Source organism: Chlorocebus sabaeus, chromosome 13 (assembly GCF_047675955.1).
Source record: "Chlorocebus sabaeus isolate Y175 chromosome 13, mChlSab1.0.hap1, whole genome shotgun sequence".
In the NCBI taxonomy this organism is placed as follows: domain Eukaryota; kingdom Metazoa; phylum Chordata; class Mammalia; order Primates; family Cercopithecidae; genus Chlorocebus; species Chlorocebus sabaeus.
Window position 1 is genome coordinate 13,015,240 of NC_132916.1, and position 27,910 is coordinate 13,043,149.

The following is a 27,910-nucleotide window of genomic DNA, read 5'->3' on the forward strand; positions in this document are numbered from 1 at the left end:
ACTCTGCTTCATTTGCATGGCACGGCACCGTTTAAGAACCCATGAGGGGCAAGTCAAGCACAGGGGTCTGGGCACGTGGGTCTGAGGCAGGGCACACTCTCAGCGGGTGGGCCTGACTGGGATGCCCGGGAAGGCCCTGGCCCACTTAAAGGCGCAGGGGCTGGGGCGAGGTAGCACAGGGGGAGGGGAAGGCAAGAGAGGATGAGAGGGAGAGGCAAAGGTAGGCATCACCCCCTCACATCTGCCTGGGAGCCTGAGTGGCCTGTGTCCCTGCCCAAGCGCCAGAATGACCCAGGGAAAGCTATAGCCCCACTTTAACAAAGCAAATATCTCATTTGCCTCGCTCTACCTTCGCCCAGTAAAGCCTCCCCCGGAGCCCCTGCAGTGCGGCCCCAAATCCCTGGAGCCTCTTCAGTGGAGCCCCCACTGCTTCAAGTCTGGAGCTGCCAGATTCACGAATCACTGTCTGTTCAAATACACTCTTCAATATTTTCATGTCCTTCAGTTTACCTTTTAACAAATGATTCAAACACTTCTGAGGGTAGGACCATTCTCAAGAAATGCCCCACCCAAAGGAACGTGGATTTTGGAAAGAATACAGCCCAAATCCAGCCACAAAAGCACATTTAACCCAGTTGTGGAAATAATTTTGGTTGTGACAGTTTGTGGTCTCTAAACAACATAAAGCCGTGCCATATGCAGATGAAGGACTTGGGAACAAGAAGGGAGATTTGGGCAGAACTGAGGCCTCGGCATCCTCTCTTAGACCCACACATACACCGCAGGCGGCGGAAAGAGGGCAGCTCTCCCTGGCTGTTACCCTCGATTTCCTGGCCTGCCCTGCTAGCCACAAACATGCCAGTGGGAAGCACCATGGAGGTTGCGACAAATCAAGCCATTGCCTGAGAGACTTTCTGCCTCAAGAGCTCCCAGAAGGATCCCTGGGTGAGTCAGGAGGTTTCTTCAAGAGGAGCTGGCACCTGCCCAGGCATGTCTGACCCCTGTGGACCGAGCAGCCTCCCAAACCCAGTATCTTCACTGGCCCTTTCTAAGCCTCTGAGGAGGTCAGGGGTCCCTTGAGGACCCCTCATTCAGGAGGACAGTGGCATGCTGGGCGCCCCACTTTCTAGGCTAAAGCTAGAAAATGATCAAGTTCTAGTTTTGCAGTAGCATCACGATGACTCAAAGTCATAATAACTCAATGCCAGTGCACAGATGGCCTTGGAATATGTGCTTGGATTTTTTTTTTTCTTGAATTCTTTTTACCTCTCTAATGAGGATTCATTGAGGCTGATAATCAAATGAAGTCCGCATTTCACAAGCACACATCGGTAAGGTCTGGGTGCCCAGTGGGTCTGCCCTGGACACAGTCATGGTGGCTTTTGTCATTTCTCCGTTTTACACATTTAAAGACCAAAAGGCAGGAAGCAGTAATCACTTGGAAACTCATTCTAGAGACCAAGTAGATTTGCTCAATACCTATTTGTTGATCATGGTTCCATTTATCAGTTGAAAATGTTCTCCATAGGCGTAACTCACAAAGAATCTGTATTTTGAACTTGCACACTCTGACTTGGAGGCAGCGTGCCTCAGTGGGCACACACTGGCTCTGACATTGGGCGGCCTGGGTGTGCATCCTGACTAGCCAGCATCTACTGGCTGTGTGATCTTGGGCACATTATTTAAACTCCGTGTCTCGCTTTCCTCATCCATAGAATGCGATGTAATGGTGCCTACCTCTAGGTACAGAGTGAGCTTGTAAAAGGCTAATGCAAGTAAAGAACTTAGAGCAGGGCTTAACACAGATTCAATACAGGTTAGCTACTGCCATGGTTCGTGTCATTGTCATTATTACCACAACCACAGTCTCAACGACTGCAGCACATGTGGCTCTCTCTCCCTATGAACATTTCTATTCTGTGCAAATCAACTTTCAAAACTGATTTCCGCAGGCTTTCTGGCTGCTTCCTTCCTGCATGTGTCTTGTCTCCCTGACGATGCTAACCACGGCTCCCTGCGCACACCTTCAGTCATTAGCAGGTCCTCAGTCTTAGCAGGGCCACAGGCATCTGTCTCTCTATTTCGGGCTTCAGGAAATTTTCCCCAAATCAGACACAGATTCAGATCAAAAAAGGTGTGAAGTGTGACACCACACACAGAGCCAGATCTGGATTTCATGAAGGGCATGTCCACGTGGCACAAAGCGGTCACCTGGTGGCGGCGACCCATTCCGCCAGGGCGGGGGGCCTGTGCTAACGGCTGAGGCATTCGGTTTTCCAAGGTCTGTATAAGAGCACTACGCATCCTGAGTCTTACCTTGGTGAGATGGGCCCACACAGGGCAACACAGCAATTGGTAAAGATATTTCCGTAGCTGTAGGGATTGTAATTTTCTTTACCTCTTTTATTTGACCAGGATCCTTTAATCTGAAAGAAAAGGAAAGTCAGTAACAAGCAATATCCTTCACACCAACGCATGGTTGAGGTGAGCTGGACCATGAGAAGCCCATAAAGAATGCAAATCATCTTTAATCCAAAGAAATGGAAGTATTTTTCTTAAAGAAAATCGGCATTTACTCCAAACTTGGAAATGTCCTAAAACAGCAGGTTAGATTAGGGAAAGAATAATATTCTCAGGGACAATCATCTTTTATTTGTACCGCATGGTACTAAAAGGCCATCTCATATAAGCCAGCAGAGATTTTTTCAGACTCACATTTAGTGCCCTAAATGATAATTAAATGAATGGCAGGTGAAATGGTTCCCCTAATTGCTAATTTACAGACTGAAATAATTCAGCCTCTTCTTGTGACCAAAATAGTCTGTTTTGCATATTCTAGTATTTGTAGCTACCAAGTACAAATAACTGTATTAATATTCTCTTATCTCATGTGTCTTATCACAACCTATTTTCTCAAGCTTTTGTTTAAGGTAACTGGACCTATCCTGAGACATTTAATTCACGTGTGGATAGAGACTTGTATCAAAATCTAAGCGTAAAGAGCAAAGTGGACCACGGTGCTCTGGAAACATTCGCTAACATTTTGTTTCCTCTTTTTTTTTTTTTTGAGACGGAGTGTCGCTCTGTCACCCAGGCTGGAGTGCAGTGGCACGATCTCAGCTCACTGCAACCTCTGCCTCCTGGGTTCAAGCGATTCTCCTGTCTCAGCCTCCTGAGTAGCTGGGATTACAGGTGCCTGCCACCGTGCCTGGGTAATTTTTTTGTATTTTTAGTGGAGACGGGGTTTCACTGTGTTAGCCAGGATTGTCTCGATCTCCTGACCTTGGAATCCGCCCGCCTTGGCCTCCCAAAGTGCTGGGATTACAGGCATGAGCCACCGTGCCTAGCCTTGTTTCCTGTTTTCATACTTCCTCTTCATCTGCATTAAGTACAGGCAGACAATCCTGGATAAAAAGTTAAATTTTGGGTCAGGGCAATTTCCTCCCACAGAGAAATTAAATATGAAAGGCAGACTCAAACATTCACTCCAAGATGTTGGCCCGCCATGGTTTCTACCAGGGGAAGTGTGATTAGAAGCTTACGAAACCATTCCAAAGGAATAGAAAGAACACTCTCTTCAGGGCCAGAAATGGGTGTCACTTGGCCAACCTTAGTATCTAATGGATGTGATCAGAAAAAAAGAGAACGTAGAGATTCCCAGTAGAGAAACATGCAGAATGGCATGTGGAGAAGTTTCCACGGCACCGTCTCTGTTCCCAAGGGCTCACATCTGGAACGGGATGTATGGGAGAAGCTGGGCCCGACCTCTTCTTTCCTTTTTCTCCTCCATTGCCCAAAACCCAAGAACACACCCTGTGTCTCGTGTGGTCAGGAACTTACGTCCTCATTTGTCGTCTGGTTGGAGCTGATCAAGTAGGTGTGGAATCCTGAGAGGCCAACGATGGACCAGACAGAGAAGAAGCACACCACAGCCTCCAGGACAGTGATGCGAGTCAAGGAGGCAAGTGGAAGTGAGGGGCCGCGCAAGAGGTGGACGTGATGGAGGCCTGGAACCGAAATCCCCCCAGGCACAGGCCACTGTCTAGCTGCTGGCCTCTCTCTCGCCCGGCCTTGCCTTGCTTCCTGCTCTTCCGGGAATTTCGTCTAACCAGATGGAAGCCTCCGTCAGGGTAGGGGGCGTCACATGCCCCAGCGTGGAGCAGCCTCTGTGGCTCCGTGATGACTGGAGGGCTCCCTGGGCGTCACCTACCCACTTCCTTCCTCTGACTTCGACTTGACCTTCACCTTTTTCTGTGCCTCACTGTGGAGCCAGTGACTGTGGCATCCTGCTCAGGAAGCACACTGGTTTGAGTTGGCTGCAGCTCAGGCCCTGGGTAAAAGATGACATATTGACTTGTACATCAATCGCAGACTCTAATTTTGGCTTCTGAATGCTGAGGACTGCAGTGCCAACAGGCATCTCCCCTGAGGAGAATGGCTTCTGGGGCCCAGAAAGCCCTCTGCTTTAGTGGGCGGCCTCTTCTCTGCTTACAGAGAAGGGGAAGAAGGAGAAAATAAGTCCCTGAACCGGTGGTGGCATTTCTCGGAGTGACATCAGGGTGAGGGGTATTTTTACTTGGGGGAGTTTTCCCAGCCCTTCAGGCAACCCCTGACCTCTATGGCCATCCTCCGCTGCTTGATAGGCAGCTGGGAACCACGAGTTCTCGCAGGACATTGAGAGAGAGGAAGTCAAGAGTTCCACAAGATGTGTCTAACACAAAGGGAAAAAGCTTGGTGCTCTTCAGCAGATGAGATCCATCACCCGAGAGTGTGGCAATATGAAAAGGCCAGAGACTTTTTCTGTCCCACAAATGCTTATAAAATTCTATTTACAGGATACAGATATTTCTCAGGGCGAAAAATCCATTCATCCTGGGTTTGGGAGTTTACACATACATCTGGCATCCCCTATCGATCTATTACAGGCTGGAGAAAGAAACGCTCCTGCTCTCCTAATGTTTCCGAGGATGAATGCCAAATAGACCATGCCGGAACATATCAGTGATGATCTTCTCCAGGCTGGAGAGAATTCATCTTTAGACCAGAAGGTTGAGCACATTACCCAGTGCGGTGCCGTGGTCTGCTGCGCCATGGTTAACCAATGTCACCATCTGGGCACACAGGGCTGCAGGCAAAACAGGAGGGAATGGGCTTCTGACTGTTGACTGACTTTCAACATCGCCCTAAACCACTGGGTCTGTTCTAGAAGGAGATGGTAGCAGGGAGTGGTAGGGGACCAGAGAGACACAGGGAAGCAGACCCCTACCCACAGCTGCCGCCAGCCTGGGCAACCCCTGCTGGGCAAATGGCAATGGTAGAGGCTCTGTGTGCACGTGGGGTCACGTGGATGGTGTCCCAGGAAGCAAAGATGGTCTCATTCTCAACTGCCTTCCCACAGAATGAGGCTAAAGAGGCCCCTCTCCCTACCCACATACCCCCTGCCAGGAGGGGGCAGACCTGGGAGGCAACTCCCCTGGGATTCAGGTCATGCACTGGCTGGAAAGAAGAGGTGAAATGGAGTCCAGGGAACACGATGAGGGAGCCAGTGAAAAGACTGAGTCAGGAAAGCTGGGTTGTGTGAGAGGGAGATGACATTAGACACTAGCAATGGGTTTGGACTGGCTACAGGGAAAAGACAGGAGACAGAAAGAGGAGGGGACACATGGAACGGAAACAAGAAATAGCCAAGGTAGAAAAGAATCAAGAACAGAACCAGATTTATTTACTGAATAATACATGAAGAGCCAAACTGCAATCCCAGAAGTATTTATGTGTCACCCAGAGTTTACGATCCAGGTAGAATGATGGCAAAGTCAAAGTGAATATAACATTCCTATGTATGAACCATATGAAACCTGGCATGTACGAGCAGTGAGGATCCCAGACTGAAAGTGGCTGCAGCTCCTTTGACAATGCCAACTATGCTCATTACCCTCATCGGGAGGCATCATAGCCAGCGGACATAGAATTCTAAAGGTTTATAGCAACAATAAAAAAATGCAGCTTTTCTATTTTTTTTTTCTTTTTTTGAGATGAAGTTTCGCTTTTGTTGCCCAGGCTGGAGTGCAGTGGCACAATCTCAGCTCACTGCAACCTCTGCCTCTCAGGTTCAAGTGATTCTGCTGCTTCAGCCTCCTGAGTAGCTGGGATTACAGGTGCCCACCACCACGCCTGGCTAAGTTTTGTATTTTTAGTACAGACGGGGTTTCACCGTGTTGGCCAGGCTGGTCTTGGACTTCTGACCTCAGGTGATCCTCCCGCCCCTGCCTCTCAAAGTACTGGAATTACAGGTGTGAGCCACCGAGTCCGGCTAGCTTTCCTATTAATATCTCATGTGCTTTCGACACATTTTGTAAATTATGGAATGCAGTTCCACTGTCAGCTTGCAGCTGTGTCAAAATGACATGAATCCTAAGTAGGATGCGAGATGCAAGATGCAACCTGCTGGCACTACCCACATCCTAGGACCCAGCTGACTCAGGAGGTCTCGAGGAACCATCAGCATCATCATTCCTAACAATGGCTGGCATCACTGGGATGTGTCAGGTCCTGTTCCGCTTAAACCTCAGAGTGACCCAGGGAGAAGTGTGACTCCCCCTTAACAGACAGGGAAACCAAGGCAGAAAGCAATGAAGTAATTTGCTTGAGAAATAGCAGAGCTAGGGCTTGAATGCTGGAAGTCTGCTCTGCTGGGATGACAGAAGAGTCTCGAGCTGGTCCCTTTCCTAATTCTTGCCAAGAGACGGGTGGCCCTAGACCTACCCCAACCTCCTGCTTCTCCGGGATTTGTAAACCTGTGGCAGCTTACATGGTCTGTTCCCTTTCACATCCACTCTCAGACTCCGACACAAATACACAGACACACATTCCTCACTGGCCCACTGGCTATATGCTGAAAATATCTATGCCATAATAAGATCAAGAAATAGAAATTTCTTTTAAAGGTATCAAAACCCATTTACTGTCTTTTTTTTAGAAAGAGAAAGAAGAGGAAACAATCCAACTCTACTGGAAGCCGATTTCATAAGCAGCTGGGACTTCGTTTACTGCATCGAGGATGGGTTTCAGATCATAGCAGCTACTGCGGCACCTCTGTCTCCCCCACAACCCCTGCTAAGAGAGTTTGTCTCTGTTGTGGCCAGAAAGATGGCTTTAAATTCCCCACAGCCCTAGCCTAAGAGGTTGCACACTGCAGTACTCACTAAATGTTTACGGAATTGAAAAACTCTGACAAGCACTGCTCTGCAGAGTCCCTTCTCTCAAGTTCCTGCCTAATCCCAGAAGTGCAGGCTCTATGTCCTTCTATGTACCCAGCCCTGCACTAGGGACAGGACAGGGCAGGGAGGGACCAGCTTCCAAATACTGCATCAGTATTTGGAGGATCACAAAAGGTGAGAGATCATGGGACCACATATGTTACATGTCCAGAATTCCCGGATTCCAGAACGGCCAAGGAGATGATGTCCTTGCTGTCATTCAAATACGATGTGGGCGGGTGCATTCTTGTGTTTTAAAAGTTTTTGAGTTGTAATTTCCAACATGATAAATAACTCCCTCTCTTTCTCTCTCTCCAAAATATGCACAAACAAAAGCTCTTTGGGGGTCCTTAATAATTTTTCAATGTGTAAAGGAGTCTCGATACCAAAAAGTTTGAGGCCTGCTGGAATAGAACAGTAAAACAGTAAGTGGTGTTGGGACACTTCATTAAACATTTAGAAAAAATAAAGCTAGAACTTCAGCTTGCACCACATCCACAAAATTATCTGATAGATAAATTACTGCACCAAATATAAGAAACACAATATAAAAGTATTCGAGGAAAATTAAGGAAACATTCATGTAACTTTGGGGCGAGGATATAAGACACAAACCGAGGAACCATGTAGTATGACATTGACAGATTGTGTTCACTAATAAACACTTTTCATGTAAAAAAGTAAAGTTAAAAGGTAAATGTTGGATTTGGAGATTGGCAAAGGGCACCTAAGAGATTATTATTATTATTGAGAAACAAAAAGAACCCTTACATGTTCATAGAAAAAGAACAAATAACCCAATTGATATATGGACATGTACTGGCATACATTGTGATAAGAAAAAATAAGGCCCATGAACATAAAAAGAGGTACAATCTATGATCCAGAAAACGGAAATTAAAACAATGTAATTTTTTTTTCTTTTCATCAAATTGGCCAAAACGACAAGACTGTTCACAGCCAGTCCCATAAACGTGTGGGGACACAGGAGCTCAGACTGGTCCGGTCTCTTAAAAGGAGCATTTGGCAACCCTATCGACATTTAAATGTGCTTCCCTTCAACTCCGAGATGGCATATCCAGTGTCAGTCCTAGAGACACAGTAACATGTGCACATAGAGATACACAGAAGAAAATGCACTACTTCGTTTCTTGAACAGTAAAAAAAATTAAGAAATCTAATCCATCAACAGAAGACTAAACTATAGTTCATCTACACTGTAGAATTCTATGAAATAGATTAAAAAATGAGGTAGATCTATGTATCATCATGGAAACATCTCCAGGAAATATTTTAAAAAATCAAATTGTGGAACTGTGCAAAAAGAAGGGCTCTTTTTAGGTACAAGTCCTCCCACCCCCATATCAGCATATGTGTATGATGCACACGGATGTATTCAAACTCAAAGACCATCTGGAAGGACACATCAAAGCTGGCAAGGGTTCCTATAGCAGAACGGAGGAAGGGTCAAGAGAAACACTTCCTTTTCATTCTTGTATTTCTGGACCACTGGGGATTTTTTTTTTTTTTTTTTTTTTTGAGATGGAGTCTTGCTCTGTTGCCCAGGCTGGAGTGCAGTGGCCCAATCTCAGGTCACTGCAAGCTCCGCCTCCCAGGTTCACGCCATTCTCCTGCCTCAGCCTCCTGAGTAGCTGGGACTAGCCCCCGTCACCACCTCTAGCTAGCTAGTGGTAGCGCTAGCCCCCGTCACCACCTCTCCTGATGTCCCTGCAGGATGCCCCACCCCAAGCACAGGGTGTCTTTTTCATGGCACCCAAGCCTTATTCTGCATAAGGAATCCTAGCGAGAACCAGATCTGGGCAGCAGCAGATGCCGGCAGAAGAGGGTGAGCCAGTGCGTTTGTGTGCTTGCTCTGTCTCTGCGCCCTCATGCTTCCAGGGCCCAGTTCTCGACCTTGTGACCTGGCAGGTTTTGCCCATGGTGGCTGTTGAGTAGAATGATTTTTACAGGAAATAGTTGCTGAGTGGATCTCCTTTGTTTGAACATGCCTGGCTGTGTGGACAGAGGGACCAGTCCCTTTTTTTTTTTTTTGAGAAGTCTCCATTCGTCTGTGTCCCTGGGGAAGGCCAGGGGGCTCTTGTCCTATGGTTCGGGGCAGCTACCCCACTGCCACAGGCCCTGAGAGGTCCCTCCCCACTGCCTCTGCTTCTCTGATACAAAGAAGCATAGGAAATGGAGTTTGGTACAGGCAACGGGAGGTGGAAAGGAAGGAGGAGGAGGAGGGAGGGAGAGAGAACCGACTATGGACTCTGAGCCAGAAGTGCACCCTCCAAGGCTGTATCCCAGCAGCGGGCACTCTGCCTTATCCCTCACCCCTGGGAGGGCTGACGGTGCAGACTGGGAAGGGGCCTGCTAAGCACCTGAAAATGAGTCAGGCATTCTGTCACAGCCATTGAGGGCCTCCTCTACTCCCCTGCCTCCACCTCCCTCTCCTCCTGGGCTGCCCACACTCTGGCACTAGGAACCACCCAGTCCGGGCTTTACTTACAGTAGAAGCTACTCGATTCCCTTCTCCTAAAGTTCTGCTGGGTTTTATGTGGGCCTGATGAAGAGCTTTCAGTGTATCAATGTTTCCATCATTGACACTGATGTTTCTGTCAGGGCGTCTTGGATGGTTGTCTATTGGCCATTTTTGTTTCTAATTTCTTTCACTTCCTCGATGACATTGTTCTTAGTTGGATATTTTGCAGAGTAAATCCGCTGTGAGAAACCTTTGCCTGTGCCCTTATTTCTCATCAAAATATTTTTATTGCACGGTCAGGAGATTAGATATGAGGTCATTGAAAATGTGAAAATACAAGTTATCGTCTTGCCTGAGAAAACGCTGCAGAGGTCACTTGCAAAGGTTCCGCTAGACTCCAGTGCTGTGCTCAGGCAAGTCAGCTGGGAAACTTCCTTCAGTTTTAAAAACTTGGGACTTTACAGATTCTTCCTCTGGATTGAGTACAGGTCTGGAGAGGATGAACTGTGGGCAGCTCTGCCATCAATCAAAGGACAGCTTTTACGAGCGTGTCCCAGATCAAACTCATCCATCATAAACCAGTCATCCCAACAGCCACTCTCAAGTTCTCAGGATCTTGGCAGTGGAAGGGGTTGGGAGGTCTTGAGTTCAGCATTTCTCTAATGCTAGAATCCCCCACCACACTGACAAGCAGGACCCATCTTCCATTCTAGCGCTCCCAGTCACTGTGATCTGAGGCTTCTGCCTGAGTGGCCCCTGAGGTTGGCACACCCTTCCTCAGGAGCTGCAGAGCTACACTACGTAAGCTCCCCCTGGCATCCCCATGCCACCTCCAAAGCCGCAGGCGTCCAGAGGAAAGGCAGGCACCAAAAATACCAACAGGTGTGCTGATGGGATCCAGCCCTACTCAGCACCTGGTTCTCTAATAAGCAGAACTAATGTTTTTTCAGAAACACATGGCAAGCCAGCAGCACCCAATGCATGCTTATTCTTCCGGAACACAAACTTAGGAAAAAATCATCTGTGTAATACTTCTTAATAAACCCACTGAAGGAAGAACTCTTCTCCAAAGCACATATTTCAAACAGAAAGCACCCTGTCGGAACACAGAACTTTTAGACAATCACAGCGTTGATGAGGGGAGGGGCGTCATTGGCACACAGAAGAAATGTCTCTGTGCTTTGCACGTTAAAGCGCCCAGCACCTTGCTTTGCAGTGTGGGTGTGTGTCTGATGTTCCTGAAATTCATTCCTGCTTCCCGAAAGGATTAAGGAGACCCAGGCTGGGGTGCTGCCTGCACTGCTCACTTCTCCCGCACTAGGAACAGCTTTGTGGTTCTTCCCGGACCTTGCTTTTGGCCCCCGCTTTTCTCCCGGAGGAATGGGTTTTGTCAGGGTCTTTTTGTTGGCTGCCCTGGGATAGTTTGGGTTTAGAGTTAAGTCTCCTTTTCCAGGCAGGAGCCCAGCAGGACCTCGGGTCCATCATGGAGGCGCCACAAGACCAAGCAGGGAGCGAACCAGCAGGAGGGGAGTGAGGATGGGCAGCCTCCCTGCGAGCGGTGTGGGCCAGCAACGGCCTTCAGGGCATCCTGCAAGCATTTCCAACCTGGACTCTGGGGACGACATGTCTGTCCACATCTGAACTTATTGACAGACATACAGATAAAGATGGATGCACACACACACTTACATATCCTTATATAATCCTAGATATGTGTGTGTGCGTCTATAGCTATATACACATGTATACAGGAGGGCTTAAACATACATACACATACATATCTAAGGATAGACAGTGCTCTGTGTGTGTGTGTGTGTGTGTGTGTATTTAAAACTATCAAGTGATCTGTGCGATGAGGGATGTGTGTTGCTTTCGGGCTCTACGCCCTGGCTGACACTTTGGAAGGCCTTGGCTGGAGATGCAGGTGTGGACCGCATCAGGTGCTTAAGGACCTGCATGCAATCAGTAGGCTGTGGCTGCCCAGCCCCTGAGTGTGGAGGAGGTGCCGGGAACTCCTGCAAGTGAGCGTCTGGCTGTGGGAGGAAAGAGTCAGCACCCACATGAGGAAACACTATTTGGAAAGGCAGCGGCTGAGACTTTTATGTGTTTTCAAAAACTGGGCCAATAGTGAAAACTCTACCTCCATCTGAGAATGATTTTTAGGGGAAAATAAAGTTTGCTCTGGCCTGAATAAGTAAGAGCATCTCTCTTCCTCCCTTCCCTTCCCACACTCCTTCCTGCTGTGGGCTCCCGGCATGGCCAGCACGCTACCGCCATGCCTGCTTCCTAATAGCAGCACCGGTCTGTGCCCCTACGGGGGATGCCGTGTTCCTGGTTCTGCAGACTGTCAGCCCAGCCACACCATGCAGTGTGCAGATGTGCACTCTCAAAGATTCTGGCAGAGTCTCTTTGAAATCCCTCTGGCCACACCTGAAAGCCATGCTTTGGAGCTGGGTCTTCCCTGTATTTCCTGAATAACTGACTTTGTCAGCATATCATTGTCAAGTACATAGTGGTTGACTATTGTGGGTCAAAAAAATTGAGACACAAAAGGGTTAAGAAATGACTCCGGACCTCACAATTAATTGCCATGGAGCAGGTATTAAAAGATTTGACCCCAGTCCAGGACTGTCTACTTGGTCTCTAATGAGAGCCCTTCTGGGATCTTGATAGGGTAAGACGCATGACTTGGGAGGTCTGTCAAGAGCTCTGATAAAGACCAGGCAGTGGCCGGGCGCGGTGGCTCACGCCTGTAATCCCAACACTTTTGGAGGCTGAGGCGGGCGGATCATGAGATCAGGAGTTCAAGATCAGCCTGACCAACATGGTGAAACCCCATCTCTACTTAAAATACAAAAATTAGCCGGGCGTGGTGGTGGGTGCCTGTAATCCCAGCTACTCAGGAGGCCGAGGCAGGAGAATCGCTTGAACCTGGGAGGCAGAGGTTGCAGTGAGCTGAGATCATGCCACTGTACTCCAGCCTGGGCGACAGAGTGAGACTCCGTTTCGAGGGGGAAAAAAAAAAAGACCAGGCAGCAACAAGGCCACTCCACACACAGCCCCTCCACTCTCCACCTGAAGAGTGGTGGCCAGGGAACACGCATGGAGCAGGTCACCAGCGGGCCGGACACAAGGCAGCTGGAATGACCAGGCTTTGAGGTCGGCCTTTCTCAGCAGCGAGGAAGTGCTTCCCCCTCCCAGCCGAGAGGCACTCCTGTCATGGATATTTGTGTCTGAAACATGCACCAGGCCTCCTGCATATGCACAGGGTCTCAGGGAGGCACAGGTGCCAGGACAGAATTGGGGGGAGTTGGCTGAAGCTGCCACATATGTGAGGCTTCAGAAAAACTTCCAGCTGGCAGCCCGGGCCCCAATGCCAGTTCTGAGGCACATTTATAAAACTTAATGTGACCAGCCTGCTTTCATGACACAAACGGTTCCTTGTAAGACTCAGGCAAGCCTTTTCTTTAGGAAGGGAGAGACAACTTGGCTACGAGCTTTGTGGAAGCAATGTTCCCTGAAGACAGAAGGGCACAGAGAAATGACAGCAGGGGATGTCGCCCCTGGTAGAGTTGGGGAGAGAAACAGAGGAGGACATTTCTTGCTGAACCTGATCCTAATAGCACAGGTATTGAAGATTTCATTCATTCCCTGGGTCACCTTTCCTTTCAGTCAACTTCTTCCCAAATCATTAACAGAAGACAGGACCTTTCTGTTGAATTTATTCTCCAAGTCTCCTTTGTACACCTTCCTTATGTCCCAGGCCCCATCCACAATACAGATCTGAGTTTAAAAAGTATTAGTTGACGATAGAATCTGGACCTGTAACCATCATCCTATGCTGCCCACAAACACAGAGGTCCTGGAAAAAGAGATACTGTCTATTACGGAAATATATATATATTTATAGGACCACATTTGTTTTTAGATCTATTGAAATATCTCCCCTGCTCAAACACACATACCAATTCTCAGGGACATGGCAGGTTGACTTTCAGAAGAACATGATACATACATAAGTCATATTAAAGTTCTTTGTTCTTTAAGAATTCTCTACCACCCTGGGCATGGTGGTTGATGCCTATAATCCCGGCACTTGGGGAGGCCCAGGTGGGCAGATCACTTGAGGTCAGCAGTTTGAAACCAGCCTGGCCAACATGGTGAAACCCCGTCTCTACTAAAAATACAAAAATTAGCCAGGCATGGTGGCACATACCTGTAATCCTAGATACTTGGGAGGTCGAGGTTGTAGTGAGCCGAGATCGTGCCACTGCACTCCAGCCTGAGTGGGTGATCGGGTGAGACTTGGTCTCAAACAAAACAAAACAAAACAAAACAAAACAAAACAAAACAAAAACGAAGAATTCCCTACCTAAAGATGAAAATTACTCTGAAGAGTAATGAGAAGTTCAAGTCCAGTCTACCTGATGATATGAGGAAGAAAGAGAACTGAGTCCCTGATGAGCCAGGTCGGGGGTCCCATCTGTATAAAGCCTGGGGCCCCTGGGAGGGATGGGACCTCATTCAAGAACTTAATGGGCACACACTTTTCTTTTAAGATTCAAAATACTATGGTGCATCCCCATATTTATGCTTGGGAGGATGGGAAACCATCCTCATTAATCCAAATGACTCAAGACTGACCATCTTCAATCTGTTCAGGGTTATAAAAGGGTGTTCTATTCCTGGAAATAATATAGTGATCCGAATGGCAAACTGTAATCCCCAACAGAATCAATACAGAAGGGTCTGAAGACTCTCACTTGGTGACCGCATACCAGGACGCAACCCACACGTGGGCATCCCTACATGTTCTGTGTGGACCACCTGCCAATCAAAATGAGATCAGTTGCAGCTCCCAGCCCTACTTCTCCCCAAACCAACCTGACTGAACACAAATCCATCCTGATTTCTGGGGGTGGGTAAGAATTCATACTTGGCTTCCAAGCCCTCGATTTAAACAGGCTGAGTCACTCGGGGATGGAAGTATTCAGAAGCTACTGCTCCTGCCAGTGAATCTGGGGGAGTTCTTTGGAATAAGATACATGAGAAGCAAGGCCAGGGCAGAAGATGAGGAGGTGTGCACATAGAAGGCCAGCCAGATACTCAACACATTAGCACCGTGAAAACAGAACCATCACAAAGGATATCTTGCAGGACTGTCCTTAAGGGCATTTAGGAATCCTGTTTGCTGTGAACCTGTGGGAATGAAACCAACATTTAGTATTCAGACATAAAAGCCTTCATGCTGAATGCGCTCTCATCTACATAAAAATAATAGATGGCTAAAGAGCAATGAAATAATTCTATTTTGTAAGTGCTACGGCACCCAGTTTACTGATCAGAGATTAAGACGCCACTAGAGTTTTTCCCCAAGAAAAGGGAGGATTCATAATTAGGCCCAACATCTGCAGGGTATTTTTTCAATAAAAGCAGATGGATGTCTGCACACTTTCCCATAAATTACAGTTCTGATGACTCCTTTGTTTTCCTCATTTTAATAGGAAAACAGAATACTGCATGCTATCTTTTCTCTTCTGTTTTCCCCAAATTTGTTAACTTTTGACCCTGGAAGTTCTGGAAACTAGGCTACATATAAAAGACTTCTTTTTGTACACCCAGAGTAAACAAAGTCATAAAGCTGAAATTTATTAGACTTCTTTTGGGTTTTAGACATTTTAATATGAGCCGTCTTAGGCAAGAAAACATTTCTTTAGGGGCTTGACTAAAGAAGCATCTGACAGAAAGCAATTTTTATTTTATGCATTGACATCATACTTTTAAAAATAAAAAAAGAGGTAGTTTTAACAATCCCATCTTGGGGTAGCAGTGCCAGGTCCCTCTGTGCTGTGGGAAGCCAATGAGCCTCTGGGGACATCATCCGGCCCTTGTGCAGTAAGGAAATGACAAAACAGACGGGTGCTATGGTGTCCCTGTGGCATCTGACCGCAGGCACAGCTGCACTGTGGGACTTAGTGGTAGGGGGTGAGTGGCCACCGCGTCCCCATGTGCCCCACTATGGGTGACCACCTGGGAGGGTGAAGAGTGGCTTGTTCTTCCCAAGGTCCCTTTCCCTCTGTGCCCACGGCCCATGTGTCTGAGTAGTGGGACACAAGGGGTGGGAGAGGCTGTGGAGAGGAGCTGCGTGGAGCGCTCATCAGGAGAAACGGTGCTTCCTCCTCCATCTCTGCCAGCCCCGAAGGGCACAGATGCAAGTGCCTGTGCGGCCACGTGGAGGAAATGCAGCCCTGAGGCAGATGAGGGACCAAAAGAAATGATTTCTCTTTCTCTACTGCACCCTAATTATGTGGCTTGCCTAAACCCTCCTTCCTCTCCAAGGAAATCCAGACTTGGCCTTCCCAGGAATCTTGGAGGCCACAGAAATCTCACCCGCCACTCCCTGTCCAGTCCTTTCTCTAACAGCCCAGGATCCCACAGAGAGACTCAGATGACAGTTCTCTCTGCCTGTGCCAATGTTTTCCGAGGCTTAGGGGGTAACAGGAGCCATGTAAACCCCGTGCCCTTCCCAAAGCATCACATACCAAGCCAGATAGGGTGGTGGGGTCGTGTCGTGGGGGTCACTGAGGAGGGGGTGTCGAACGAGGGAAAAGGAAAAGTTTTATTTTCTTTTACCCAGAATATTCCAATAACTTACAGGCAGGTAAACTCTTAATACTTTTGTGTAGAAGAAGAGATGCAGTTTTGCAATATTTAAGCATAGACAATAGTAAAATCTAGTTTGGTGGAGCCAGGGTGAGTAAAACCTTAGAGAAGCTGAAAGTGAAATACACATCACAACCTGAGTGCGCTGGCACGTGCAGATTTCACCGTGAGAGTGTGTGTGAGAGCATGTGTGGGCGCAACAGAGTGAGCACAACAGCGTGTGAGTGCAAGAGTGTGTGAGCATACTGGTGAGTATATATGAGTGTGGGTATGGCTAGAGTGTGAGTGTGGGTGTATAGGGGGTGTGTGTGTGAGTATGGGTGTGTAAGGGTATGTGTGTAAGTGTGGGTGTATAACGATGTGTGGATGTGTAAGGGTATATGTGAGTGTATGGTGTGTAAGGGCACGTGCAAGTGTGTGTGGGTGTGTAAGGGCATGCATGTGAGTGTGTAAGGGTGTGTAAGGGTGTGTGGGTGTGTAAGGGTGTGTGTGGGCATGGAAGGGTATGAGTGTGTGTGAATGTGGGTGTGTAAGGGAGTGAGGTATGCATGTGTGAGTTTATTGGTGAGTATATATGAGTGTGAATGTGACTAGAGTGTGTGGGGGTAAGGGTGAGTGTGGGTGGATGTGTAAGGGTATGTGGATGTGTAAGGGTGTGTGTGTGGGTAAGGGTATGTGTGAGTGTGGGTGTGGGTAAGGGTATGTGTGAGTGTGAGTGTGGCTGTGTAAGGGTGTGTGTGTGAGTATATTGGTGAGTATATATGTGTGAGTGTGGCTAGTGTGTGCGGGTGTGTAAGGGTGTGAGTACGTGTGAGACCATGAGCATGCATGTGTGTGTTCCCTGAGTTTATGTATACGACTAATCACGTGACAACTGGCCCTTGATATCCACAATGTAGGGACAAGGCCATAAATACAATCCCATAATATACACAAAAGCATCTTGAGGTTGTTAAAGGTGATATAAAAATACAATGTCTAGGCCTGGTGGGATGGCTCACGCCTGTAATCGCAGCACTTTGGGAGGCTGAAGCAGGCAGATCACCGGAGGTCAGGAGTTCGAGACCAGCCTGGCCAAGATGGTGAAACCCCCTCTCTACTAAAAATACAGAAATTAGCCAGGCACTGTGGCCCACGCCTGTAATCCCAGCTACTTGAGGCAGGAGAGCTGTTTGAACCTGGGAGGCAGGGGCTGCAGTGAGCCGAGATCCCGCCACTGCACTCCACCTGGGGCAACAGAGCGACACTCCATCTCAAAAATAAAAATAAAAATGTCTAAACACTGCCTTTCAGTGTCACGTGTGTGCTGGAGGATCGGTTCGTATTTCTTCCCTAGTTGTGTCAACAACTGCTTCTTTGAAAATAACATATAATGCCCTAGTCGTTCTCTCTGCTTCTTTTGTCTATTAATGCACAGATAGGACCCTAGCCACATTTTTGCCATTTTGAGGACTGCGAAAATAGAGCCAGAGGGTGCCCCTGTCTGCATCCTGCCCAGCTGGTGTGGAAAAGGTGGGAGTCCATTCTCCTCTTGCAAGTCCACCAAGTTATGGCTCTCAAGCACATATTACACATTTGTGTCACATTTGGATGAAAGATTATAGCCAGAAAGAATGGGAACTAGGATTGAAAGTACCTATGAAAATTTGGGATGGTCCATTTAACGGCCCAATTTGACTAATATTCAAAAAGAATGAATGCAAAACATTTCCTCCCACCCACTTCCCCACCCCCATAGGAACCCACCAGAAGAGAAAAGGAAGAAGATGTGCTCCTAACATGAGCCTGAGCCCAGCCCACGCCATTTGTGGTTTGAGCACTTCGGCCTGGGAAGGAAGTGAAGCCTTTGTGCAGATACTTACGGAAACATTCCAGAAAGAAGCTACGGACTTGCTAATGAGGGGTTACGCTTCAGGAATGTAGACAAGAGGCAACACTAGCGCTTAATGTTGTGTTTCGTACTGTAATGGAAGTTCAAAGGCCTACATTTATAACTCAATGCAAATTCACTTCCTTCTCATTACTTTCTATTGTAGGAAAGTGAATGACCAAGAGACAAAGGAAATTCAAAGTTACAACCCTCAGAATAGGAAATGAAAAAATGCCATTTGCTTAGGCAAATCGATATTAAAATCATTGATTTCCAAATCTAATTTTTAATCAAAGTTGCTTCCTTTATATGTCAGGGGTAGTTAGCTCATGTTCTAGCAGATACTTAAACATCTTGTCAAATGTATGTTTTTAACATATATAGATTTATGTGCAAGAAAACCTAGTCTTTCTTCCCAGACATCTTTTCTAAGGAGGGTGACTGGTGACTGTTTCTGTATAAGGTGATATCACATTAAGGAAGAAAACCTTGCTCTTCAATGATCATCACTGCAGCACATTGTCCCTTGTGCAAAATGTGGGGATGAGTCTTCCAGGGGACCCGTTAGCAGGAGAAAAAGTGAGGTCACTGAGGTTGGAATAGGGACGTGCGTATCGAGGAGGAGGTATTGTTGGTGAAAGCGCAGCCTGGCCCAGGTGTGACCCCTGGAAAATGCTGTGAAAGATGGGGTGGGGAGTGGGGGATGACAGGGGACAGAGGAGGGATGGAGGAGGGTGAGAAACAAAAGCGAGGCAGGCTGGAAGTGAGGAGGGGAAAGGGAGAAAGAAAGGGAAAGAGAGAGCCCGAAATGATCAAAATATTAAATCAAAATCAAATCAGAAAACCGAAGTCAGGCAAATGGTTACATACGTAATCTGATTTCGCCAGCATACTTACGAAGAATGACGTGGGTGATAACGAATGCAAATATAAAGACTGTCAGAAAAGACAGAGATAAAATAAACATATAAAAAAATCTGTAGTTTCTTTTCCCCACACAGTTGCCTACCCAGGGACAGTGGTGATCAAACCGTTCTGAAATGAGAGGCAGAAAAAAAAAAAGTGGAAATCAATTAATAAAATGTCTTTTTACTTGCAGGAGCCCCGCCCCTCCCACCCAATATTCTGATAATATAAGACAATGATATTATTCTGCATATTTCCAAATTAACTACTCAGAGAAATGTTTCACATCAAGACAGTTCAAGGACATCGTCATTCTTTCAACAGAACGCAGCTGTTTTGAAAAAACAAAGCGTATGCATTCTTCTTAAATGGCAACTTAAAGAAATAGGAGGGCAAATCTCATTTCTTTTGGAAAGTAAAGATTTCTCTCTTTGGTAAAAGAAACCTCTTTGATTCACTGAACAACAGTCCCTTAAGAGGGAACCAGCATCGCCTGATGGTAAGTTCTGGGCTGGGGTTGGATGTCAATCAAGTGACCTTCTTTGCATAGTAAATGGCCATAGAGAGAGGCCACAAGGGGCCTGGGACAGGACAGAGGGGCAATCCTTTGTCCTCAGTTACAACCGTTCATCAGATATCAATCACATTTATTAATACATTTAGCCTCAAAACATTCCTATGAAGAAAATGATGGTGTTACCCTATTTTACAGATGGGCAAACTGAGGCTTAGAGAGATGGGAGACTGCCTGCACCGGGCCATTCAGCTCAGAAGCAGAGGAACTAGAACTTGAGGTCAGGCCTTTGAGAGCTGCTCCCATTTTCTTACCGTATGGGCTGCCTCTGGCACTTTGTAAATGAGAGAGGGTCCGATTTGGACATCATTACATGATTACTCATGGTACCCTAAGTGCAGACGCAAGGCCTCTCACCTGGACATCTGCACACAAAGTCTGTAATGCATTTAAGATTTGTTCTTCCCCTTGCAAGTAATGGCAAAGGGCTTCTCTTGACTACTCAGCTGATCTATTGAGAACACCATCCTAACACACCCACTCATACAAGACTGCCTGTGACAGCTGGGGAGGACACCGCTGGGCATATGACTTAGCTTTCTCCTCCGGCTCTTTTCTTATTTTTATTTTTTTTTTGAGACGGAGTCTCGCTCTGTCGCCCGGGCTGGAGTGCAGTGGCCGGATCTCGGCTCACTGCAAGCTCCGCCTCCCGGGTTCACGCCATTCTCCTGCTTCAGCCTCCTGAGTAGCTGGGACTACAGGCGCCCACCACCTCACCTGGCTAGTTTTTTGTGTGTGTGTGTGTTTTTTTTTTTTTTTAGTAGAAACAGGGTTTCACTGTGTTATCCAGGATGGTCTCAATCTCCTGACCTCGTGATCTGCCCGTCTCGGCCTCCCACAGTGCTGGGATTACAGGCTTGAGCCACCGCGTCCGGCTCCTCTGGCTCTTTTCTAAGCTGAACTTGTATCCAGTTTTCATATTTCATCTATCTCTATGTGTTTGAAAACATACTGGGAGTGCTATATGAGGTGTGACCATATAATTAAAACGTTATAAAGTTAGGCAAGGTAGGTAGTTTCATGACTTTCCGGTCATGTATCATAAATCGGTCATCTTGTGTTTTTGGTCAAATGCAAACTTGTTTCTTGAAAAGGGCATGAGGACACCTGAATGACAGTGGTGGCAGAGGAACTGCAAGAGAATCATTGCTGTCTGCAAGTGGCAGTAACAAGAAACAGCCAATCTGAGCAGAGGACTTGAGGAGAGATTTCAGAGCTCCCTGACCTGGTGATAAGCTGATGGCCTATAAGATGCTGACACTCAGTGAAAACAATTCGTATGAGCCTACCCACGCGAGCTACATGTTAACATGTGTTGCTGGCCCCCCATGGCTGGGAAGGCAAACCCTGCACAAAAACAACCTTCCTGGGGCTGGGGGGGGGCTGCGCAGTATATCAGGTGTATCACAGAGAATACCCGGGGCCGGGGAAATACTCTGTGTGATACTGGAATGACAGAAACATACAATCATATATTTGCCCAAAGCCACAGAATGCACCACACCTAGAGCGAACCCTAAAGTGTGGACGTTGGATGATAATGGTGTATCAATGCACGTTCATCAATCCTAACAAATTTATCCACTATGATGGGAGATGTTGATAACGGGGGAGGCTGTGCATGTGGAGGGGAGGGGTGGATGGGAACTCTCTGGACCTGCCTCTCAATTTTGCTGTGAACCTAAAACAGCTCTAAAAAAAAATTAAGTGTTTAAATGTTAACCACAAACCAACCTCGTTTCCCCAAGTTACTGATCTACACAGTCTGTATAATGAGAGGTCTATCTATGTGACGACGTGCACACAGAGAAAAGAATCTGAATCAGCCAGAATTTCTTAAGACCTGGAGGATGTCATTTTGAGAAACCACTTTTCTTCTCCATGTATGACTAAAGAAAATGGGCATGAGAGTGAAAGCTGGGGGCATAAAAGCACATGCTGGGTTGGAATCTCCTACTCACTCTAGGAAGGCTGATCTCTCAATCCCTCATGCGGTGGTTAACAGCAGGGACCAGCAATGAAGGTCTTGCAGCACACTACAGACCATTTCTACCATAGGAGTCAGTCGTATTTTTAGCTTAGAAAGTTTAATAACAGCTAAGCTGTGACACTGTGCTTTCCCGACGGAGGCAGAGTAACTACCGAAGTGAAAGCGACAGATGACGCCGCCGAGACAGTTGCTCGTGGAGTCTGGGAGCTTCTTGGGAAACCAGTGCCGTCTTAGAGATGAGTGTGAACTCCTGGCTCTCCAGTAGCCCTGAGCTAAAAGCAGTTCCTGTCTAGAAACTTGTATTGAAAACTTTTTCTGGCAAACTTTTTTCTGGGATTTTAGTGGCAGGAATCCCACTAAAAATCTAGGCTCACTGAGAAATTACCCTACTGAATATTTTTCATGTCCTCTGTTGTGTGTGTTGAGTTTATGGTGGTAACGAGTCTGAGAGGCTCAGTGGGGGCCTCCGGGGAGTCAGGAAGCATCAGAGCCCTCGGGCCGGTGGTCTCACCTGCCTAACCCCCACCCCACACTCTTGCACCTCAAGCCTGCGTGCTCTCCCCACCTCCCTGTCTGTGCTTTCCTCTCTGCCCAACATCTGATGATCAGTTGCACCCAGGGTCTCTTTTCCATGGACTGTCTTTTTCTCTCACTGGCAATCCCTTTTCAACCCAAGGTCCACATGCCACTCTACACTAATGACTCCAGAATGGCAGCCTCTCACCTTCAGCAACAGATTCCTGCTGAACGGCCTGACTGGCCCTCAAACTTGACTTGTCCCAGAGAGGACATCCTGTCCTCCCTCCCCAAATACGTGCCTCTTCAGACTCTCTATCTGACCAGTTGCTCAACTCAGAACCCCAGGCATCGTTCCTGACCCTGCTCTTTCTCTCACCCCGACATCCAACCCATGGGCAAATCCAATCAGCTGGACCCTGGCTTCATCTGAAAGACTCTGGTCTAAATGTGTCCCCCGAAGTTCATGTGTTGGAAACGTAGTCCCCAGTGCCAACAGTGTTGAGAGGTGGGGCATTGAAGAGGGGATGAGGTCATGGGGGCTCTGCTCTTATGAATGGTTTAGGATTAATGCTGTTACTGTGGGAGCAGGTTCCTGATAAAGGAATGATCCCCCTCTGCCTCTCACACTCACTTGCCCTCCCGCCTTCTGCCATGGGAGGACATAGCAAGAAGACCCTTCCCAGATGTAGGCCCCATGGCTGTGGACTTCCCAGCCTCCAGACCTGTAAGAGACTAAATCTCTGTTCTTTATAAATTACCCAGTCTGTAGTACTCTGTTATAGCAGCACAAAATGGACTAAGACATCCCCACATTTGTTTTACACTTGTGCTTGTCTGCCAACCCTACTCTAAGCCTAACACATATTTGTCAAGTAACTGATTACACTCTCAACCTATCAAAAGGAAATCTGCAGGAGTAAGTGCATTGCCCAAGGTCACACAATTAATGTATCGCAAAACTGGGATGGGGGCCCAGCTCTGTCTGTCTCCCAACCTGAGTTCCTGTCCATTAAATGCTACACTGCCTTTACTGAGTATTTTCCATGTACCCAGTACTGTATCAGGTGCTTGGAATACTAAGAAGAAACAGCCACAACATAGGACACCATGACTTCAAAGAGTTCCTTGTGTTATTTGGTGAGGACACAATTTTCAGATGCAAAAATACTCCTCAGATCCAAGGAATGAACTCCTAATTTCATGTCAGTCAGCTGGACTGCCATTGTTGGCAGCAGACAGCATTCTTCCTTTTCGGGTCAAGGATGAGAACAGGCCACAGAAAAGCAGTGGCCCTGTCCTGGTGGGAGAGCCACCCTCCTGCCTCCAGCTCTGAATGCGCTCAGAGGAGCGGAAGCTAAAGAGCTGTCAGAGTTATAACTTCCAGTGGGGAGGCTAGTGTCATTCAGTATCCAGGATAGAAAGTTGTCAAGAATTAAGCACAAGCTGAGCTGGGGAGAGAGCAAGGGATTGCAACCAACACATGACATAACTCCCCGGAGCCCAAGTAAGCACATCTGAGAAGCTCCACACAGCCAAACTTAGAGTATTATTTCTATACCTTCTGTGTGGAAAAACTGAATAGCTGTCCTGTGTGCCAGGGGTGGCAGGGTTAGGGGCGCATGTGATGGGGAGTTCTTTAACAAACACTTTGAAGTTGCTCCACATTCCTTGATTCTAAAGTTTGGGTCCTGCCAGAAGGCAGTGGTCTCTATACCACAGTATCTCTGGAGAACTCATTTTAAAAGATATATTAGGTCTGAGCACAGTGGCTCATGCCTGCAATCCCAGCACTTTGGGAGGCTGAGGCAGGCAGATCACGAGGTCAGCAGATCAAGACTATCCTGGCCAACATGGTGAAACCCCGTCTCTACTAAAAATACAAAAATTAGTTGGGTGTGGTGGTGGGTGCATATAGTCCCACCTACTCAGGAGGCTGAGGCAGGAGAATTACTTGAACCTGGGAGGTGGAGGCTGCAAGCTGCAGTGAGTTGAGATAGTGCCACTGCACTCTAGTCTGGGCAACACAGCGAGACTCTGTCTCAAAACAAACAAACAAACAAACAAAGAGATGTATTAGTCTGTTCTCATGCTGCTATAAGGGCATACCTGAGACTGGGTAATTTATAAAGGAAAGAGGTTTAATTGATTCACAGTTCCACAGGGCTGGGGAGGCCTCAGGAAACTTATACTCATGGTGGAAGGGGACGCAAACACGTTCTTCTTCACAAGGCAGCAGGAGAGAGAAGAATGAGAGGTGAGTGAAGGGGGACGTCCCTTGTAAAACCATCAGATCTCATGAGAACTCACTCACTATCATGAGAATAGCATGGGGGAAACTGCCCCCATGATTCAATTACCTCCCACTGGGTCCTCCCACCACACGTGGGGATTATGGGAACTACAATTAAGGATGAGATTTGGGTTGGGACACAAGGCATAACCATATCAAAAGATAAGGAGCTACTCCCTAAGAGCCAGCTGGTGAATGGAATACTGAGGGTGGGGGATGGCTGGAAAACCTGGAAGGTTCTAGAAAATAACAAGACTGAGTTAGCTAGCCCGATGATCCTGGCCATGCCTCTGGTGGCACCGAGCTGCCTGCAGCGACCTGTGGACCTGCTCTCTTCTTTCATCCAGCTGGTTCCCAGAGGGGAGGAATCATTTCTAGTCACCCTCAGAGCCCTGGCACCTATATGCCTCGCATGCAGTAGACACCCAGTAACTATGGATTAAGTAAAGGCAGAAATGTTTTCAATCTTGTTTAGTAGGTCTATGAGCGATCACTACTCCAGGTTGCCAGGTGAAGACATTGACAAATGCAAGCAAAACATGAGATTCTGGGCATGCCAAGCATAAGACAAAACAGGGGTCTAGGACTTCTGAATACATTCTGAGAAGGTTGAGGGCTGGGAGATACTGACTAGGTGCTAAGAGCTGACAACAGTTGGCCTGGATCAGCTCATGCGGAAAGAGTGGGAGGAGAGAGATGGTGGGAGGCAGGGGTGGTTTTACTCAAGCTCCATGGGGTACCAGTGAGAGCCTCAGAGGCTACAGTGGAATGCAAGTCACCTGCCCTCAGATCCTAAGTGGACAAAGAAGGTTCCATTAAAGTGACCAGTGGGAACATAGTTCCGGTAAAAGAGCTATGGTCCTATTTTGTGAACCTAAAACTCTAAATAATGATGAAAACAATTTTATTTTATTTATTTATTTATTTATATTTTGAGATGGAGGCTTGTTCTATTGCCCAGGCTGGAGTGCAATGGCACAATCTCGACTCATTGCAGCCTCTGCCTCCTGGGTTCAAGCAGCATCTCCTGCCTCAGCCTCCCGAGTAGCTGGGACTATAGGCATGCCCACCACCACATCTGGTTTTGTTGTTTTTTTTTTTGTTGTTTTTTTTTTGATATTTTTAGTGGAGGCGGGATTTTGCCATGTTGGCCAGGCTGGTCTCAAACTCCTGACTTCAGGTGATCCACCTGCCTCAGCCTCCCAAAGTGCTGGGATTACAGGCGTGAGCCACCACACTCAGCCTGAAACAATATTATTAATGATTAAGGAAAGCTACCAGTTACTGAGTATCTGCTGGAAGCACCATTTCATTTAACTTGACAGCAGCCCTGAGGGTAGGTACTATACTCCATATCTGACAGCGGAAGAAATCAGTGAGAAAGGTTAGGACACTGGCCCCATCCTGAGCTTAGTCAACTGCGCCTTTCCTCAGATTAGAGGAAGATTTAATTTCTGGAAGAGATCAAATATGAAAAAGGGGCCTTAAAAATATGGAGAAGCAGAGAATTATTACACTAGGACAGGGACCAAAAAATCTGCTGAAATATTGAGGGGAAAGTATTTGCAGAAGTTATATTTGAAGGCTGCTGGAGATGGGAATGAAATGTTTGGCAGGAAATGTTAAGAATTTGAACTCTCCCTGAAGTTGGGTTCTAACACAGGCCCTCAAGAGTGGATCCAGAGTTCAATAAAAATTATGTCCTGTGGCCAGGCATGGGCAATGGATGATTGACCCAGAGCCAGGATTCTGCATTTTCCATGCAGCGGTCACAGGCTCTTGGCAGGCGGTGGCTCAGCTTGGTCAGGATGTGGGGAATAAGAATCTCAGCCTCGTTCCCCAAGAGCGTCTTGAGAATCTGGTGGAAAATAGATGGAAATGTGCAATTGAAGTTTAAATTTCTAATTTAAATGTTAATCACATTTAAATTAAGTCACATGTTTTTAAAGGTCTGAAGTAGAAAATTACTTTTCTTTAAACGTAGGGGTTTTTTACCTCCAAAATTAGAAAAATTTTGCCTTATGAGGTATATTCTATTTGCTGTTTAGAAAGACGAATGTTGAGATCCAGTGGAACATATTGTATCCTGCCTCTATGGTCACCACATAATTCATAAAATTATGCAACAGGAATATATTTAAATATTAAACTAGCTGAAGGATTAGAGGACCAAGCCCTTCCTTAGACTCTAAATGATTAGAGGACCAAACCCTTCCTTAGACTCTAAATGATTTGTGCAGCTCTAGGTCTTTTGGTAAGATCTAAGTTACAATAGCTTTGCTACTGTGTCCGATGACTCAGGAGAGTTCTGAAAAGCAACCTCACCTGCTCCACCTACCCCTGTTTTTATATAATCTTTCTACCTGACCTTGCTCTGTGTTGGGCACCGTGCTAAGAATTTTACATGGACTGTGTCATTTAATTCTCATGAAACCGGATGAACTCAATGTTATTATTCCCATTTTACAGGTAAGAAAACTGCAGATGGAGGAGTCAGTATTGGAACCCACGTGTTATCTGCACCCTGAGCCACCACCTGTGACTGCCTCCCCCTTCAATTCTCTGCTGGTAGCTGTGCCAGAGTGCCCCGAGGACCCAAAGCGTCCCTGCTGGAGCAGACACTCAGGCTGATCGGGTGCTGGGTACCCAAGGCCCAGCATGGCAGCAGGAATGGGGACACAATGGGACCTGCCACACCAGGCCTGGCCTTTGTGTCCGGGGTCCCTTGGGACTCTGCAGCACAGGAAAAGAACCCGCCCATGTGTGGAGAGACCCACCCTCAATCAAGTCAAGGTGGCCTCATCCTCAGCAAAGTGAATGTTGGAAGAAGCAGAAACTTCTTATAGAGACGTGGATTTGATAAAGCTGCTTGGCAAACATTATTGTTCAGATTGTGGAGCTTGGGGGGTGCTAGGGTTTGAATATTTGCCCCCTGTGAAACTTACATTGAAACGTAATCCACATTGTAACTGTATTAAGAGGAAAAGAGGCCGGGCGTGGTGGCTCAAGTCTGTAATCCCAGCACTTTGGGAGGCCTTGACAGGCGGATCATGAGGTCAGGAGATTGAGACCATCCTGGCTAACACGGTGAAACCCCGTCTCTACTAAAAAAATACAAAAAACTAGCCGGGCGAGGTGGCGGGCGCCTGTAGTCCCAGCTACTCGGGAGGTTGAGGCAGGAGAATGGTGTGAACCCGGGAGGCGAAGGCTGCAGTGAGCCGAGATCCCGCCACTGTACTCCAGCCTGGGTGACAGAGCAAGACTCCGTCTCAAAAAAAAAAAAAAAAAAAAAAAAAAGAGGATAAGAAATCTGACTATGGTATTTGAGAGGTAATTAGGGGCAGCTGAGGTCATCAGGGT

The 27,910-nt window shown here is 47.2% G+C and overlaps 1 protein-coding gene across 4 annotated transcripts in view; it reads right to left on the reverse strand.

Moving 5' to 3' along the window:
- Positions 1-27,910, reverse strand: part of ZDHHC14 (zDHHC palmitoyltransferase 14) — a 302,219-nt gene that overhangs the window by 25,220 nt on the left and 249,089 nt on the right. For 3 of the 4 annotated variants that reach the window (XM_008007680.3, XM_008007681.3, XM_073022304.1), the window contains exons 4-7: positions 19,169-19,306; positions 14,889-14,937; positions 3,841-3,943; positions 2,317-2,426 (exon numbers count right to left, since the gene is read on the reverse strand). In XM_008007680.3, the coding sequence (XP_008005871.1) occupies positions 2,317-2,426; positions 3,841-3,943; positions 14,889-14,937; positions 19,169-19,306 (400 nt within the window). The remainder of the gene's footprint in view (positions 1-2,316; positions 2,427-3,840; positions 3,944-14,888; positions 14,938-19,168; positions 19,307-27,910) is intronic. The other variant, XM_008007682.3, reaches the window with a different exon arrangement.